Below are 13,722 nucleotides of genomic sequence, written 5' to 3' on the forward strand. Positions count from 1 at the left end.
CAATCAGGGACTAAACACCCAGACGTTCCTCTCCTCCTCGTGGAGATGAAGCTCACATGCCAGTCAGCCAGAGGAATCCTCAGGCTTGTGGTTGAGACGAGGGGGAAGAGGAGCAGACTTGGCGGATCAAGGGGTTTCAGGCTTGGAGCAGTAGCTGCATTCCTCCATGTCTCTCTGTCTTCCTCTGCTGATGTCTCACTCTGTCCTTCTCCCGCTCTTTTGCTTTCCCCCCCATCCATCTCCATTTCCTGTACCTCTGTCCCCAGTGGGGTTGTCAGACATGATCGCTGATGTTTCCCTGATGTCCTGGCCTCAGATGTTGCACTGTCTGCCTGGCCCGACCAAGCTGCTGTCTGCTCTGTACCAATAACTCATTCCTCTTCTCCACGCAGGTGCTAATAGTAATAACTTAATCTCCCTTATTTTGCTTATGAGTAATGCATTGCCTCTACAGACTCTGCATCAGTCATCAGTGCCTGTTCTTTTGTTTGGATAAAAGCACATTTCCCTTTATAAGCAACATGCTAAAGGCAGAATTTTTTTTCTTTTTTGGACGTCATTGTGGTCATCGAGAGAAAATGAAAATGGTCTTTTAGTTGCTTTTTTTTTTCGCCTGTTTATTTCTATCTGAAAAGAAATTCAGCAGAGAGAGTTGCCTGCAAGAGAGAATGTGAACAAGAAAGCATTTAAAAGATGTCGTCTGCTGAGAGATGAAAGAGAAGCATAATGTCACTGCCCTCCTCCTCGTCCTTCCTCTCTTGTTCAGTATTGTGTTTCTACTGTAATGGAGGTGCAGCCTAGAAGACAGATAGAAATCTCTGGTAATTACCTCTGAGTCATGCTCTGATCTTATCCAAAAGTTGGCCCTCCAATTATTTCTGTTGGCATCGTGAAGCCTGGAGAAAGACACATATATTGCGCATGCAGACAGATGTAGAGAGAGACAGACATATCAAGGTGTAGCAGACACTGACAGATACCCACTGACAGACATCCAGAACAGGGGAGGAAATCCTCACAGTCATTAACACGGGCGAAGGAATACAGCACCCTGATCTAAAGCTGCGGCGGTCCCAATACAGTTTCACTGGGAAACACTGCGCTGGCTTTGTACTTTGTCATTTAGAATTAAAATAGAGTTTGTCTTGTTCAGTTGAGTTATTGAGTTGACCTTGACAAACCAAGTACTTGTAGCTGGAGCTGATAAAATCTGCAAGTGCCCAGTTCGCAAGGTCAGCAGGTGTCGGTGCTACAGATGCTAAACCGAGATGGCGAACATGGTAAACATTATACCTGCTCAGCATCAGCATGTTTGTGTTGCCATGTTAGCATGCTGCATGCTGATGTTAGCATTTAGCTCAAAGCAGATTTACACACAGCCTCACAGGGCTGCTAGCAAGGCTGTAGACTCTCTTCTTCTTTTGTGGTACTAAATATGTTATAAACACAGTTTGATAATTTCTTACTTGCACTGAATTTATTTGTCTTTGTGTCCAAAGCCAGACATAATATATGTCCTTACTCTGTGCCATGGAGCCCCACTGTTGTCCAAAAAATGATTTATAAACACATCAGTGAGCCACACCTATTACTGTATAATATCAGCCCTTCCTCTTTAGTGGACAGTGAAACTACCTGGTGTTCTGTTTGATTGAGCAACAACCTGCAGGCTCTTTGCTGTCCACATCCCATAGGTTTAAAACCGTAACACTTCCTGTGAAAATGTGTTTGTGACCTGCGTTTGTGTTTGTGTCTGTGCAGGACTACCCCAGGAACAGACACCCGGGGTGGAGCCGAGGGTCAGTGGCCTACCACGCAGGTAAGATTTCAACCCCGTTTCTCTTTTCTGTCTTCTTCCTTTCTCTTTCAGGTGTTTGTTTGTTTTTTTTTTTGTTTTTGTTTTTTTTCTCAGAGAGAAGTTTGTGTGTTATTTCCTTTGTGCGTGTGGAATTCCCCTGTGGTCTTGTTTCAGTGAAATACACGAATCGGATATACTTCCTCTAAAGCATCTGTCTGCTGCCTTTAGATGCAAACATCACAGGGCACCGACTCAGCTGGATGTTGAGGTGCCTATCACAAACAGAGATCAAGGAGGATTGCAGGCAGATGAAAGGGACAGAAGGCCGATAAAACGGACGGTGACAGCATCAGAAAAAGATCTCCGTCTATATCTGTTTATGTGGGAGTTTGGTGATCTGAATATCTTAAGTGATGAACCAAAAAAAAACAAGACACACGCAAAAAAGAAAAAGAAAAACTAAAAAAAGAGTTTAGTCAAAGTAATGTTTATCTTCCTCTGCTTCCATACACACGTTCAGTCTTGGTTGTTTGTGACCACAGGCCTGTGAGCATTATCTGCACAGGCATCTGCACAAAACCCCTACAGCTCCCATTCCAGGCCTCAGCACCCCTCGCTATCAGCGCTAAGAGATTAGCTATCAAACGCTGCTGCCGTGATATAAGAATAGCAGCAGCTACAGTAGGTAGGTGGTTGTTATTACACCGTACAGGCTACAGTGGGTAGCCGACTCTTTATCTGACAATCCACTGTCACAGTCAAGATCTTGTTAGTCCTTATCTGAGCAAAGCAGTTAGGAGCTTGCTGGCTTTTATCAGCATTATTTTGGTCTGAAGCATCCCATTGTTAATCTCTCTCTCAGGGGATTTCAGCCGCTCTTCCTGTGAATGATTCACACGCCATAAATGTCATTTTTCTGCCTCTGTTTTTCCACCAGGAAAAGTGTATGATTTTTATTTTTAGAGGAAGGTTTATATGCTTTCTTCCAGTTGACCTCCAAATCAGCTATCAAAACACATTTTCTTGTTCACTCCGCACATTCCGTTCGTGTTTCGAGTTGATGTTTATAGTCCTAAATCCCCGTATCCCTTTGCAAATTCCATTTATACTTGGGATACATTAATAATAACAGTTGATGCTGTGTGTCCTGCTGGGGTCTGCGGATGATACCTCATTGCTGAGTGACAGACGAGGCCAGTCATTCACAGAGGCTCACCGTGCCAGTCCCAGAGGTCTATTTCTGTGGTCTGCCTGGTTTGGCTGCAGTGCGCTGGACACCACAGAAATGTGCACGCCCCAGCACAGCTCCCATTAATCTTATTTGTTAGAGACTAAAATGATGTATGTGGTTTTCCACGCTGTGCGTATGAGGTTTGCCTTCCCATGCTTGGGTTAAGGTGCAGGCTCTGATCCAGCTACTTAAAATCAACAGCCGGGGCCTCTTCTTCGTGTCTCCCCTCGCCCCTCCACGCATCCGAGATTTTCACTGAACAGCTGAGGAGCCTCAAGAATTGCATGCAGACGCTCTTTGGCAGGATGACAGAAACTTAATGTATACACAGTGTTATATGTCCCCGATCATACAACCACAGCAGAAATTGCTTTAAGAACGAATTACTTTACCTTGGTTTTCCTGCTCGGTCGCGAGCCAAGAACGCTGTGAAGAGGTGTTTCTATGACACGTGGTACCTCTGTTTATTAATATTTATGGTTAGTCTTTGTATGTGACCTTAGTATCTAAAAGGCCAAATATCTGCCAGCATATTCTTGGCAGGTCCTAGCTTATTATATAGACTGTTGAAACTCGTAGTGATTTTATTGTCGTACCCCATGCTGCTCCCTGGTGCTGCGTGAGTGTTTGTAATGGTTTTATCGTTAGCTTTCAGTGGCCTTAGATAGTTGCTTGAGTTATATTATGCAGCCTGCAGGCAAATACATAAATTACATAATGATTCACTTCAACATTCCTTCTTTTCTTATTTATACTTTTCATGTACAGTTTTACTACTGCGCTCCATTTCTGTCACTTTGATTTATGGTGCGCTGTATTGGGCACGTGACTGGTGTTGACCTGGATCACATGTGATGTGCATTACTGACTTTTAAGGTTGTTATTTTAATCCAGATATATTCCAGTTATATACACAAAAACCTGCCAACCATATTGCGGCTCCTTTGTATAGCTTGTATAGTTTGAGGGTTCTTTGGCCTGGGCTGCTGTTATCACCGGTGTTTTTATTGGGAGCTGGCCCAGAGTGGACCTCCATCCTGTGTGTTGGCTCACGTTGGCCTCGCAAGTTAATGGGCCGTGGGGCACTGCGGGGCCTCTGCGGGCCCCTGTGGGCCCTATCAGGAGCAACCAGCCATCCAACCAGTGAGTGCTCCTCAGCAAGCCTCATTAACCCTGTCACCCCCTCCAAACCCCCCCATCAGTGACTCACACGTGCTATGACTCAACACCTGCAGCTGAAGGTTGCGTCCTGCCCCCACCGCCACCATCCATCCCTCAGCACCAACCCAACCAAAGATAATAGGGCTCAGTCTAACTTCTGCTGTGTATCAGTGACAGGGTCTAATCTGATTCCAGCTCAGGTTCTGCAAAAACAATTATTCAATACCAACATGTTGTGCACAGTGATAATATCATCTTCTTACCTAATGGGACAAAAATGGATTTGGATGACATCGTCTCTGTCACACTTATCGGCACAAAGAGATTCAGGTAAATGCACTTTACAGCCAGATGAATTGAGCGTGTACCCAGAACATGTGTGTTCATATGGGGGATGTTACCACACGACTAAAGGAATCAGGGCTGCAACTAGTGATTATTTTCATTATTGATCAATCTGAAGATTATTTTCTCAGTAATTTTGTTGCTTGCTTTATAAACTATAAGAAGATGGTAAATTAGTCACTGCAGTTGTCCGACCAACAGTCCAAACTCAAAGTTATTACGTTTACTGTCTAAGGAGACTTAGTGTTTTTCCATGAAAATGTATTTTAAAAATCAATCAAGCTATAAAAATCATAATTTTCTATTGATCAACTAATAATTTCAGCTCACTGTACGTGTGGTGTGTCTGGATCACCTTTATGAGAACATGTTAAGGGATCAGCCTACCTCCTCATAAGATCTGTTTTTAAATTAAACCAATTAGAGTTTCTGCTAACTCAGAAAAGTTTTTTTTTTTTCTTATCAACCAACTGTCCAAACTGTGGACAGTTGGTTGATACTGCACCAGTACCATGTACCTGTAGAGTCTGTTGCTCCTCATGGCCCAAAAAAGAAAAACTGCTACTCCTGCTGCACTACTTCATTCTGCAGCAGCTCAAACCAAATATTATTTAAATGTATTGTTCATATACTTAGTATATGCTCACTGACAAATGGACCTAGGACGTATACTGTGTATTATCTATCAGAGATAAACTCCACTGCAGATGGAATTTATAGTAAATTCTCAACAACATATGCAAACTCACGTGTGTGTGGGTGTGGAATCGTGGACGAATATAAATATTTTCTTTTAATTTTTCATGTTTTAGGAGTCTGTGAAGTCATTGTTCCCTGGGCAGGGAAGCCCAGTCTTTTCCAGACAAACTCTCGTGTTACGAGAAAGCCTGTTTTCCTGTTCCCAGCTGGTCTCAGTCCTCAGCCAGGTTCTCATAGCTGCTCAGGAGCCACAGAGCCTCCTGCCCTCTCCTCCTGTGGGCCTGGCTCCAAACCCTAAAGTCGGATCCAGTTTTCACCCTCTTGTTGCTCTTAGGGTGAACCTTAAATCCAGCACCTGGTGGTGGTAACAGTCACTGTAGCTCTTACCATCAACTGCCCCCCACCCCCTCCCCCCTTATCATTTTGACTTTTGCAGTAACACCATCACCAGGTTCCTGCTCCATCGTGAGGCTCGGAGCCAAACCTTGTTCAACACCTCTGTGCTAATTTTAAACCCTCTAGTCTCCAACACAAATTTGAACATTTTCCCCACATTGCAGCTCCAGCTTGAACCCGCTTCCTGTATATCGATTTCCACCCTTTTTAGCACCAAAGCACACACTTCTAAAAAAAGCAACAGAACATATTATCGTATGCTCAAGAAACAAAAATAGCCTCACACAGCTGCCTCCCAAATTAGATTCTACTCGAACAGACTTTTTTTTTTTCATTATAACAAGATTATTTGAATGTTTACCCTGCAGAACATTTTCTGATTTAGTGCCGCAGCTGGTGTTTATTTTCACTGTCTATTAATGAGTTGTTTATCTCTTCCAATTAATTGATTAAACTTTTAAAGGGACACTCCACTTTTACAAGTTCAGTTTATTTGTAATGAAAATTAATACTCACCCTGTGAAAACGGCTGTTTTTTTTTTTTTGTCTGATTAACTGCCCCAAACCCAAAGATAGTTAATTTACAGTGAACATATAAAACAGATAGAGGCAGGAAATCCTCATATTTGAGAAGCAGTGGAAAATAAATAAATATATATATATATATATATATATGGGACACAAACAGAAAGATTATTTTCAATCAGCAGTCAGAGTTTGTGTGTTTATATACATGAGAGAAAGTGTGTTTTCTCTAGTTTGTTAATAAAAATTTAGTCTGTAAGTGTTAAGGTAGTTTGAGTCAGTGAATTGAAATATAAAAATTGCCCCAGTTGCTTGTTGCTGTAGCAAACATCCCTCCAGTTCCAGCCCTTTATGCACCACCAGGCTTTCCTACTTTTACTGTCCCCAGTCAACTAGCTCCGTCCTTAGGCCCAAACCTGGACCTCCATACCCCAGATCACCTCCAGCGCCAGGCCATGTCACTCTCCAAAGCCCTGCTCTGCTATTTTTAGCCACGCTGTGCCTGTGCCGGCGTGGCTCCACTGTTTGCCTAGTGTGTGGTGTTGTGACAAGGGCCCGCATGGGAGCCGTAATGATACAGTGTCTCCGTCTCCCTCCCGGTGCTCAGATAGAGATTGTTTAAACAGTATCCTGAGCCGGGGACGGGTCCCATGACAACTCCATAAATATTTACCAGCAGCAGCCACGCCGCTTCGCTTGAGGAGAGCTCGTCTGCAGGCTACCTCTGCAATGTTTTTCTTTTGCCCTTTTTTTCCATTGTTGTCTCTCGCAAGTGTAGTATGTGTTGTTTTGATGATTTCCTTTGGATGTTGATATCTTTTTTTTTTTTTGCTTTCACCTTTACACATCATCATCTGACTGGAATGTCAGGATGTCCTGTATGTTAGTGCTGCATTGCATGTACACATGTTGCACACCATGGTAAACACATTAAAAGACCTATAAGTGAAGTTCAGCAATGGGACACACAGAAACAGAAAAACAAACGCAGGTCTTGAAGAGACTTAAGAAGCATCGACAGAAAAGACTTTAGTTGGTTTTAAAAAGTCTTAAATGTGAAAATCTCTCAGTGATATGTTTCAGTAATGAATTAACTAATAACTGCACGGTTGAACGTTTCTTCCTCATTCATCCTCTCTGCCAGATGACGGGAAGATCTTCCACGGCAGCGGGGTTGGAGACGCTTTTGGTCCTCGCTGCTTTAAAGGCGACATCATGGGCTGCGGCATCATGTTCCCACGAGACTACATCCTGGACGGCGAAGGTGAGTGCACCGAGTTCAGGTGGTACAGTTACGCTGTCATTCATTAAAGCGGTTGACGCGTCCGTGGGAGGTTTCGCTCTTAAACCTAATCATCGTGGTTTAGCGTAAGACGGTTGCGGCAACATTCGGTCTTAACAGAGTCCATTGTGTTGCATGTGGGAAAGAAACTGGATGTGAACCAAAGGTTACAGACGGCACAAGACAGCAACTGATGTCATCCGCTAATAAGACTAAACATGTCATTCTGTGGCATCAATGAATGTTTTTCAGTCTTATTCCTCTGTACTCTGTGTCACCTCGCCTGGTATTTTATCAGTTCATAAAGCTGCAGCTCAGTGTCTCCTCTGCTCCGCTCCGCTTCCAAACACACTGCGCACTGTGTTTTGTCCTCAGGTGACATGGAGGACTGGGATCAGCTGGAGGTCCAACCGGGTCACGCCGGCGTCCAGAACGTTCTGTACCTCAACGATGAAGAGGAGGAGGAGGAGGAGGAGGATGGGGAAGAGGTAGAGCAGGGACAGGGGGGAAGGAAGGTCACGGTGAGGAATACTCATGAACACATCTGTGTTCCCCATTGCTGCACATACATGTTCATGTACATGTAATAGATTCATGCATGGCCACTTGGGGGCAGTGTAATGAGCTCTAACACATACATGAGATATATATATATATATATATATAGAGAGAGATAGAGATAGACAGACAGATAGATAGATAGATAGATAGATAGATAGATAGATAGAGATAGAGAGAGAGAGAGAGAGAGAGAGAGCTTTTTGCTGGAAAAATCACACAAAGAATGTCTTAATTTAAGAAAACAAAAACAAATTTTGTTTTCTGACTTTGTCCCGTCTTTATGCTCCCAGACTCTTAGATGCTCTCTCTGCTCTTGTGCGCTCGTGCAGCCGGACGGCGTCGCAGTCAGAGATGTCACAATATTTTTGCTGAAAAATTAATATAAATATTTTTATTTATTTGTTTTTTTCCAGCAACAGCAGCGGCATGTGGCCTTCAAGTAACAAAAAAGAAATGAGTAATGGCTTCACAGAAAGTGCTTGTAGCCTTAGGTTGTGTGTTGGCTTTGGGATGTCTATAATACAAACATACAGACACGTTCTCCAAGATAATTCAAGGAACAACCTTCCTGCCAAGTACCTGAAAAACTAAACTGCAACTATACTGATTTAGGATTTTTCTGTTTGTCACATTTTGCATGAAGTCATTACATCAATAAAAAAAAAAAAAAAAAAAGATTTTCTTTTTGAAAGCTAAAAACTTTTGCTCTGCACACAAAGTCAAGTGAGTCTCTGCTCTCCGATCATCTGACCGCTTCGTGTTCGAGAACTGTTGTTTGTTTGTCACGGTTTTAATTACAGAGGTTTCACTTTGTCTTGACTCATAGCTGCTGAGCAAACTTGCCTGTGCAGTTGTGCAAGCAAAGGCCAAGGGGGGTCACTGAGCGGGTGTGAGCGCACGCAGTCCTGAAACCCAAGTGGGTGAGAATAGAACAGGCCGAATCATAATCCAGGGATTTGTCAATATTTATTCAGCAGGACACATTACCCTCAGTGCACTCCTCCGTGACATTACAGAGGCCTCTATGGGCACGGCTGCACGTGTGTGAGGGTGACGGGGGTCAGCCGTGTGCGTGTGTGTGTGTGTGTGTGTGTACACACACAATACACAGCCACAGCACACTCTGTACTGCCACGCTGCTGCTGCTGTTCAAACTAATGGAACCTGTTGCAGTTTCACTTGCCCCTCGTCCGTAATTGAATAGCGGCTAAGCCTTTCTTTTTAGAGTGGGTGGCACGGTAAATGTTTGATATGTGACTCAGCCTAATTTATCGAAGACACACACTCCACAGTGCTTCACTTGTTGTTTTAGTGTGTCGGTATTTGTTCTCAGACTTGGAAAGAAGCCCTCGGTATTAGCTTTGAAAAGCTTGTTGATGTTCTTTTGAGAACGGCTGGATAATGTTTGATCACTCGCTGATTTAGTAGAGACATGTACTGTAAACATTGACTTTTTTTTCTCCCCCCAATTAGACCGACATTACACTGTCACCTATTTATTTAACGATATTTCCTAACTGCACATAATTCCTGTTTACAGCTGGTACACTGAGAACTCTCAGATGAAGTTTGTATTCCTATCAGTCGTTATGGAAGGCTCTTCATCCTTGACTAATTGTCCCAGTTCTCCATGAGGGGATTTACCGTCAATGAGTGGGGTTGTCTTTGTGTATTTTAACTCACTGTCGCCCCCCTGTGGCCCCCCGCAGGTGTTCTTCACGAGGAACGGGAAGCTGATGGGCCGGAGGGAGATGGCGGTGCCTCCCGGCGGCCTCTACCCCACTGTGGGGATGCTGAGCAGCGGAGAGAAGGTGAAGGTGGATTTACATCCTCTCAGTGGATGAGCTGAGAGTCTGGACTGGACTTGTGATGCCCTGCAAACAGCTGGCTGCACTGTAGAGCTCACCCACGGTAGCCTAGCATGCTGCTAACACTCTCCAGAACACACTCAGCTCAGCTGCACACATGCACGTCGCTGTCGTCTTCCTCGACACTACCCCGGCTTTTATTTATAAGACTTGTACATTTCACAATCGTCACAGAGACACGACCGGGCCCTCCTCCTGGTTGTACAGTAGCAGAGAGGAGTGCTGCACAGGCTGTGTAGGTTACAGCGTGCAAAGTGCAGGAGTGGACGTCTCCTGAGGGACGTTTAACGGTTAAGTCTATGCAATCTGTACTGCTCTCATCCTCTCGTTTAACCTCCTTGTGCATGCAGAGTGTCTCTGAAACACTGAGCTGTTAAATCCCGCTCGTGAGCTCTGGCACACTTGGTTTATTTCAGTTGTCAGGACCCTAGGCAGAGCAGAGCGAGGCCAGCAGTTGTGCCGAGTCAGAGCCTTTTGGCAGTTTATGTTTCAGGGAATAGACCCTCTCTCTCTCTCTCTCTCTCTCTCTCTCTCTCTCTCTCTCTCTCTCTCCCTCTCTCCCTGCCTCCCTCTCCCTGTCCTCTCTCTGGGTGAGGCTGCCCTCCTGTGAGCGATCAGGGACCTGCTGTTGCCTCACCTCGCTCGCTGCTCTCCTGGAGCTGGCTGGAAGTGAACAGTGGATCTGAGTCAGTGATTCGTTTTGGATCTGATTATTGCAGGGGATGGTTACGGGTTTGGTCTCCGCAGCCAAGCCTAAGATTCTGTTTCCTGAGCAGCATCAGATCAGACGTTTCCTAAGATCGGATGGATCTGTGCATATTTCTGAGTTTCGTGCCGGAGTCAGAGTAAATGAATGTGTCGGGTATATTTTCTACAAAGAATCTGCAAAATACACATTTAAATTGATCTTCTGTGTCACAAGTTCAGGGAACGTGTTTTGCTTTAGCACTTTGAGAACAAGAAAAGGAGCCAGGGGAGATTTTAAAGGAAGACATGCGTACAGTGGGTGGACAAGATAACAGACACACCTTCCAGTATGATACAGTCCAACCTAACATCACAAACTACAGCCATAAACATAACCATCGTGGTCAACAAACACCTCTGAAAGTAAAACCTACCTTTGCAAACCTCACACAGAAGCTTCAGGGCCATCGAATCGGACTGCATCATACTGTAATGTGTTATACTGTTAATTTGTTCATTTCTTTCTCCAATTCTTTATTTCAGTTTTCTTTTTTTTTCCCCGCCTGATATTTTTGCAGGCAGCTTAAAAGCTGCTGACGAGCCAAGAGACAGAAAATATCTGCTCAAAGTTCAGTTTCTTGCTGTTCCAGTCAGAAGATAACTTCCTCTCTTTGACGCCATATGTGACGTAGAATTAACTGCTTGATTTTTTTTTTTTTTTTTTGAAGATAAAAATGATGTTTGGTCGCTGCATGTGCTTTTATGAAAAAAAAAAAAAAGTGTGTGTGTGTGTGTGTGGCCACCAACACTTAGTGATGTGTTTGTGTTTTGTCCAGCGTACGACAGCAGCACCAGGGGCCTGTATCACAGACTGAAGTTAGAGGGGTTGTCCAGCTGTCTTTGGGTTTAACTCAGGGTTTCATGGAGCTGGATCGACACGGTGGCCTCTGCTGAACGGAGCTAAACCTGGTTAAAATGGACCCAACTAACCAGCCAATCAGATCACTGGAAAGATGGACCCATCAGTCCAGTCCTTCAGAAAACAATCATGGGAACAGTTACTGATTTTACAGCAACTGCGTGTTATAATGAACGACCGTCGCCGTGGATTTCTTGCAAACTGCGCATTATTTAATATTTCTGCTTGAAAGATGACAGAAACGATGCACTGATTATCATAACAGACGACAATCAGCTAATCGATTTGATCGATTGATCGACGAAGACTAACGAATGGTGATTAACATTTCAACAGCTGTAAGTGTAAGTTCGACCTAATGAACCATTCGTCTCTGTTCTGTCTGATCACAGGGTCAGCGGTTCAATCCCTGACTCCTTCCGTCCTCGTGTCAGTGTCCTTGAGCAAGGCACTCAACCTCAGCTGTTCCACATGGTCAGACCGAGGTGCGAGTGTGTGAGAGGTAAATTGTCCAGTTCCCTGTCTTTTATTTCAGCTCACTTACAGCCCTGGATAATTCCCACATGTATTTACTTTATTTATTTACTTGATTGTTCAGAGAACTGCAGCGATTCAGCTCTGCCCACGATGGTTAAACGGGTTTTTAACACACGTGAACAAATTTGCTCTGAAGTGGTTCATGTGAGCGGTTTAAGAGAATTCGTGGTGTCGACCAGTTTTCTCACATTTCAGATTTTCTCTAAGGCGAGAATGGAAATTACGAGCGGCCCAGACCAGTCGCAGAAATCATGAACAGACGATCTGTTTTTTCTGAAGGATCATGATACGAGTGAAGCGTTTGAATATGATACTGAAATGAACTTAAACTACATCTGTAACTATGACAAACTGCTCAACATGGCACCATCATCATGACTTGGCAACAAGCTCAGCAGCTCTGGCAGCTGCCTCAGTGTGTTTCCGCAGGTCTCTGCTGCGCTCGGCAGAGTAACACGATAATAACATTCTGGATCAGTAAGTAACGGTGAAGCAGGATCACTGGTGTTAGACTCTGTTAAACAGGTGACCCAAAGAGAGTCGGATCAAAGCTGAACTTTGTGATACAGGCCCCAGAGCTAAAGCAGTCTACTGTGTAGGTGAATGAGAAATACTGTCTGGTTTGTCATGTTGTGTTCGTGGGAGCTGGTTTCCGTACAGATAATATGATTATTTTTTCTTCTCCTGTTCGTTTAAAGGGAATGATATCGTTATTATTATTATTGTAATGTATCGGCTAAATCGGTTAAACCAAAATCCTCATCAGATTTATTTCCTCTGCGTCTTTGCATCTGTATTTGTCCATTGCAGCATCAGCAGCCCTGTGACTTTGACGAACATTCCTCTCTACCTTCTTTTAAGGTGCTCACAGCAGGTTTTCGTAGTGTTTTCGGCTTCTAGACAAACCACGTCATTCGTTCACTAGGATCCTGCAGACAGTAATGCTAAGCGATCACATGCTGTAAAATTACCACACAGGGTTTAACTGTTAAATCACATATCTGCTGGAGATGTTTGTATGCTTGTTTTTAGCTGTTGTCGTGCATTTGTTTTAGAGCCATCGATAGATGTGTAAAAAAAAAACAAACATGTAAAGTCTGTTTTTCTTCTCCTGCAGGGCTGGATAGAGACTTAAGTCCAGGTTGTTACAGCCTGAACAGGTAAAACTTTTAAGCTAGACAGTGCAAAGATATTAATGAGACACTGATGTGGACGTTTCAGCCACATCTAAGTTCAGGGTATTAAAGTCACTTATATTTAAGTTTACTCAGAATCTCAGTTTACAAAAAACAAAACAAAAAAAAAAAACCTTTCAACCAAATTAGAGCTAAATCTGGTTAAATATTTTGTAGCATCTCCAGACTCACAGAGGACTCGTGTAGAAATAATCCCTCGCCTTGTTGCACTTGCACTATAATGGCCTTGTTCAGTACATGTATGTATCATCATTAAAGGTTTCATTAATGTAACAGAGTCATGGATTGTTTTATTTTAAACGTACTTAAAAAATAATTTTCAGTTTTTGTGCCTGGATTTGGAGCAACTGTCTGACAAGCAGCCTTTTACACAGGGTTCATAAGTTGGGATTTATAATTATGGTTAATATTTTCCAAATTCTTTATGAATCACTTATGAGCCAATAATAACATTATAACTGATCTATAAAGCATCAATAAGTGCTTTATTAATTATTAGCTGCAACTTTGTAAAGGC

The 13,722-nt window shown here is 43.5% G+C and overlaps 1 protein-coding gene across 2 annotated transcripts in view; it reads left to right on the forward strand.

Moving 5' to 3' along the window:
* Positions 1-13,385, forward strand: part of spryd3 (SPRY domain containing 3) — a 42,765-nt gene extending 29,380 nt beyond the window's left edge. Inside the window, exons 8-11 of one of the 2 annotated variants that reach the window (XM_041065155.1) lie at positions 1,762-1,819; positions 7,300-7,419; positions 7,813-7,958; positions 9,708-13,385. In XM_041065155.1, coding sequence (XP_040921089.1) covers positions 1,762-1,819; positions 7,300-7,419; positions 7,813-7,958; positions 9,708-9,842 — 459 coding nt within the window. In that variant the 3' untranslated portion in view covers positions 9,843-13,385. The remainder of the gene's footprint in view (positions 1-1,761; positions 1,820-7,299; positions 7,420-7,812; positions 7,959-9,707) is intronic. The other variant, XM_041065161.1, reaches the window with a different exon arrangement.
* Positions 13,386-13,722: the final 337 nt, after the last annotated feature.

Source organism: Toxotes jaculatrix, chromosome 2 (genome assembly GCF_017976425.1).
Source record: "Toxotes jaculatrix isolate fToxJac2 chromosome 2, fToxJac2.pri, whole genome shotgun sequence".
NCBI classification, from domain to species: domain Eukaryota; kingdom Metazoa; phylum Chordata; class Actinopteri; family Toxotidae; genus Toxotes; species Toxotes jaculatrix.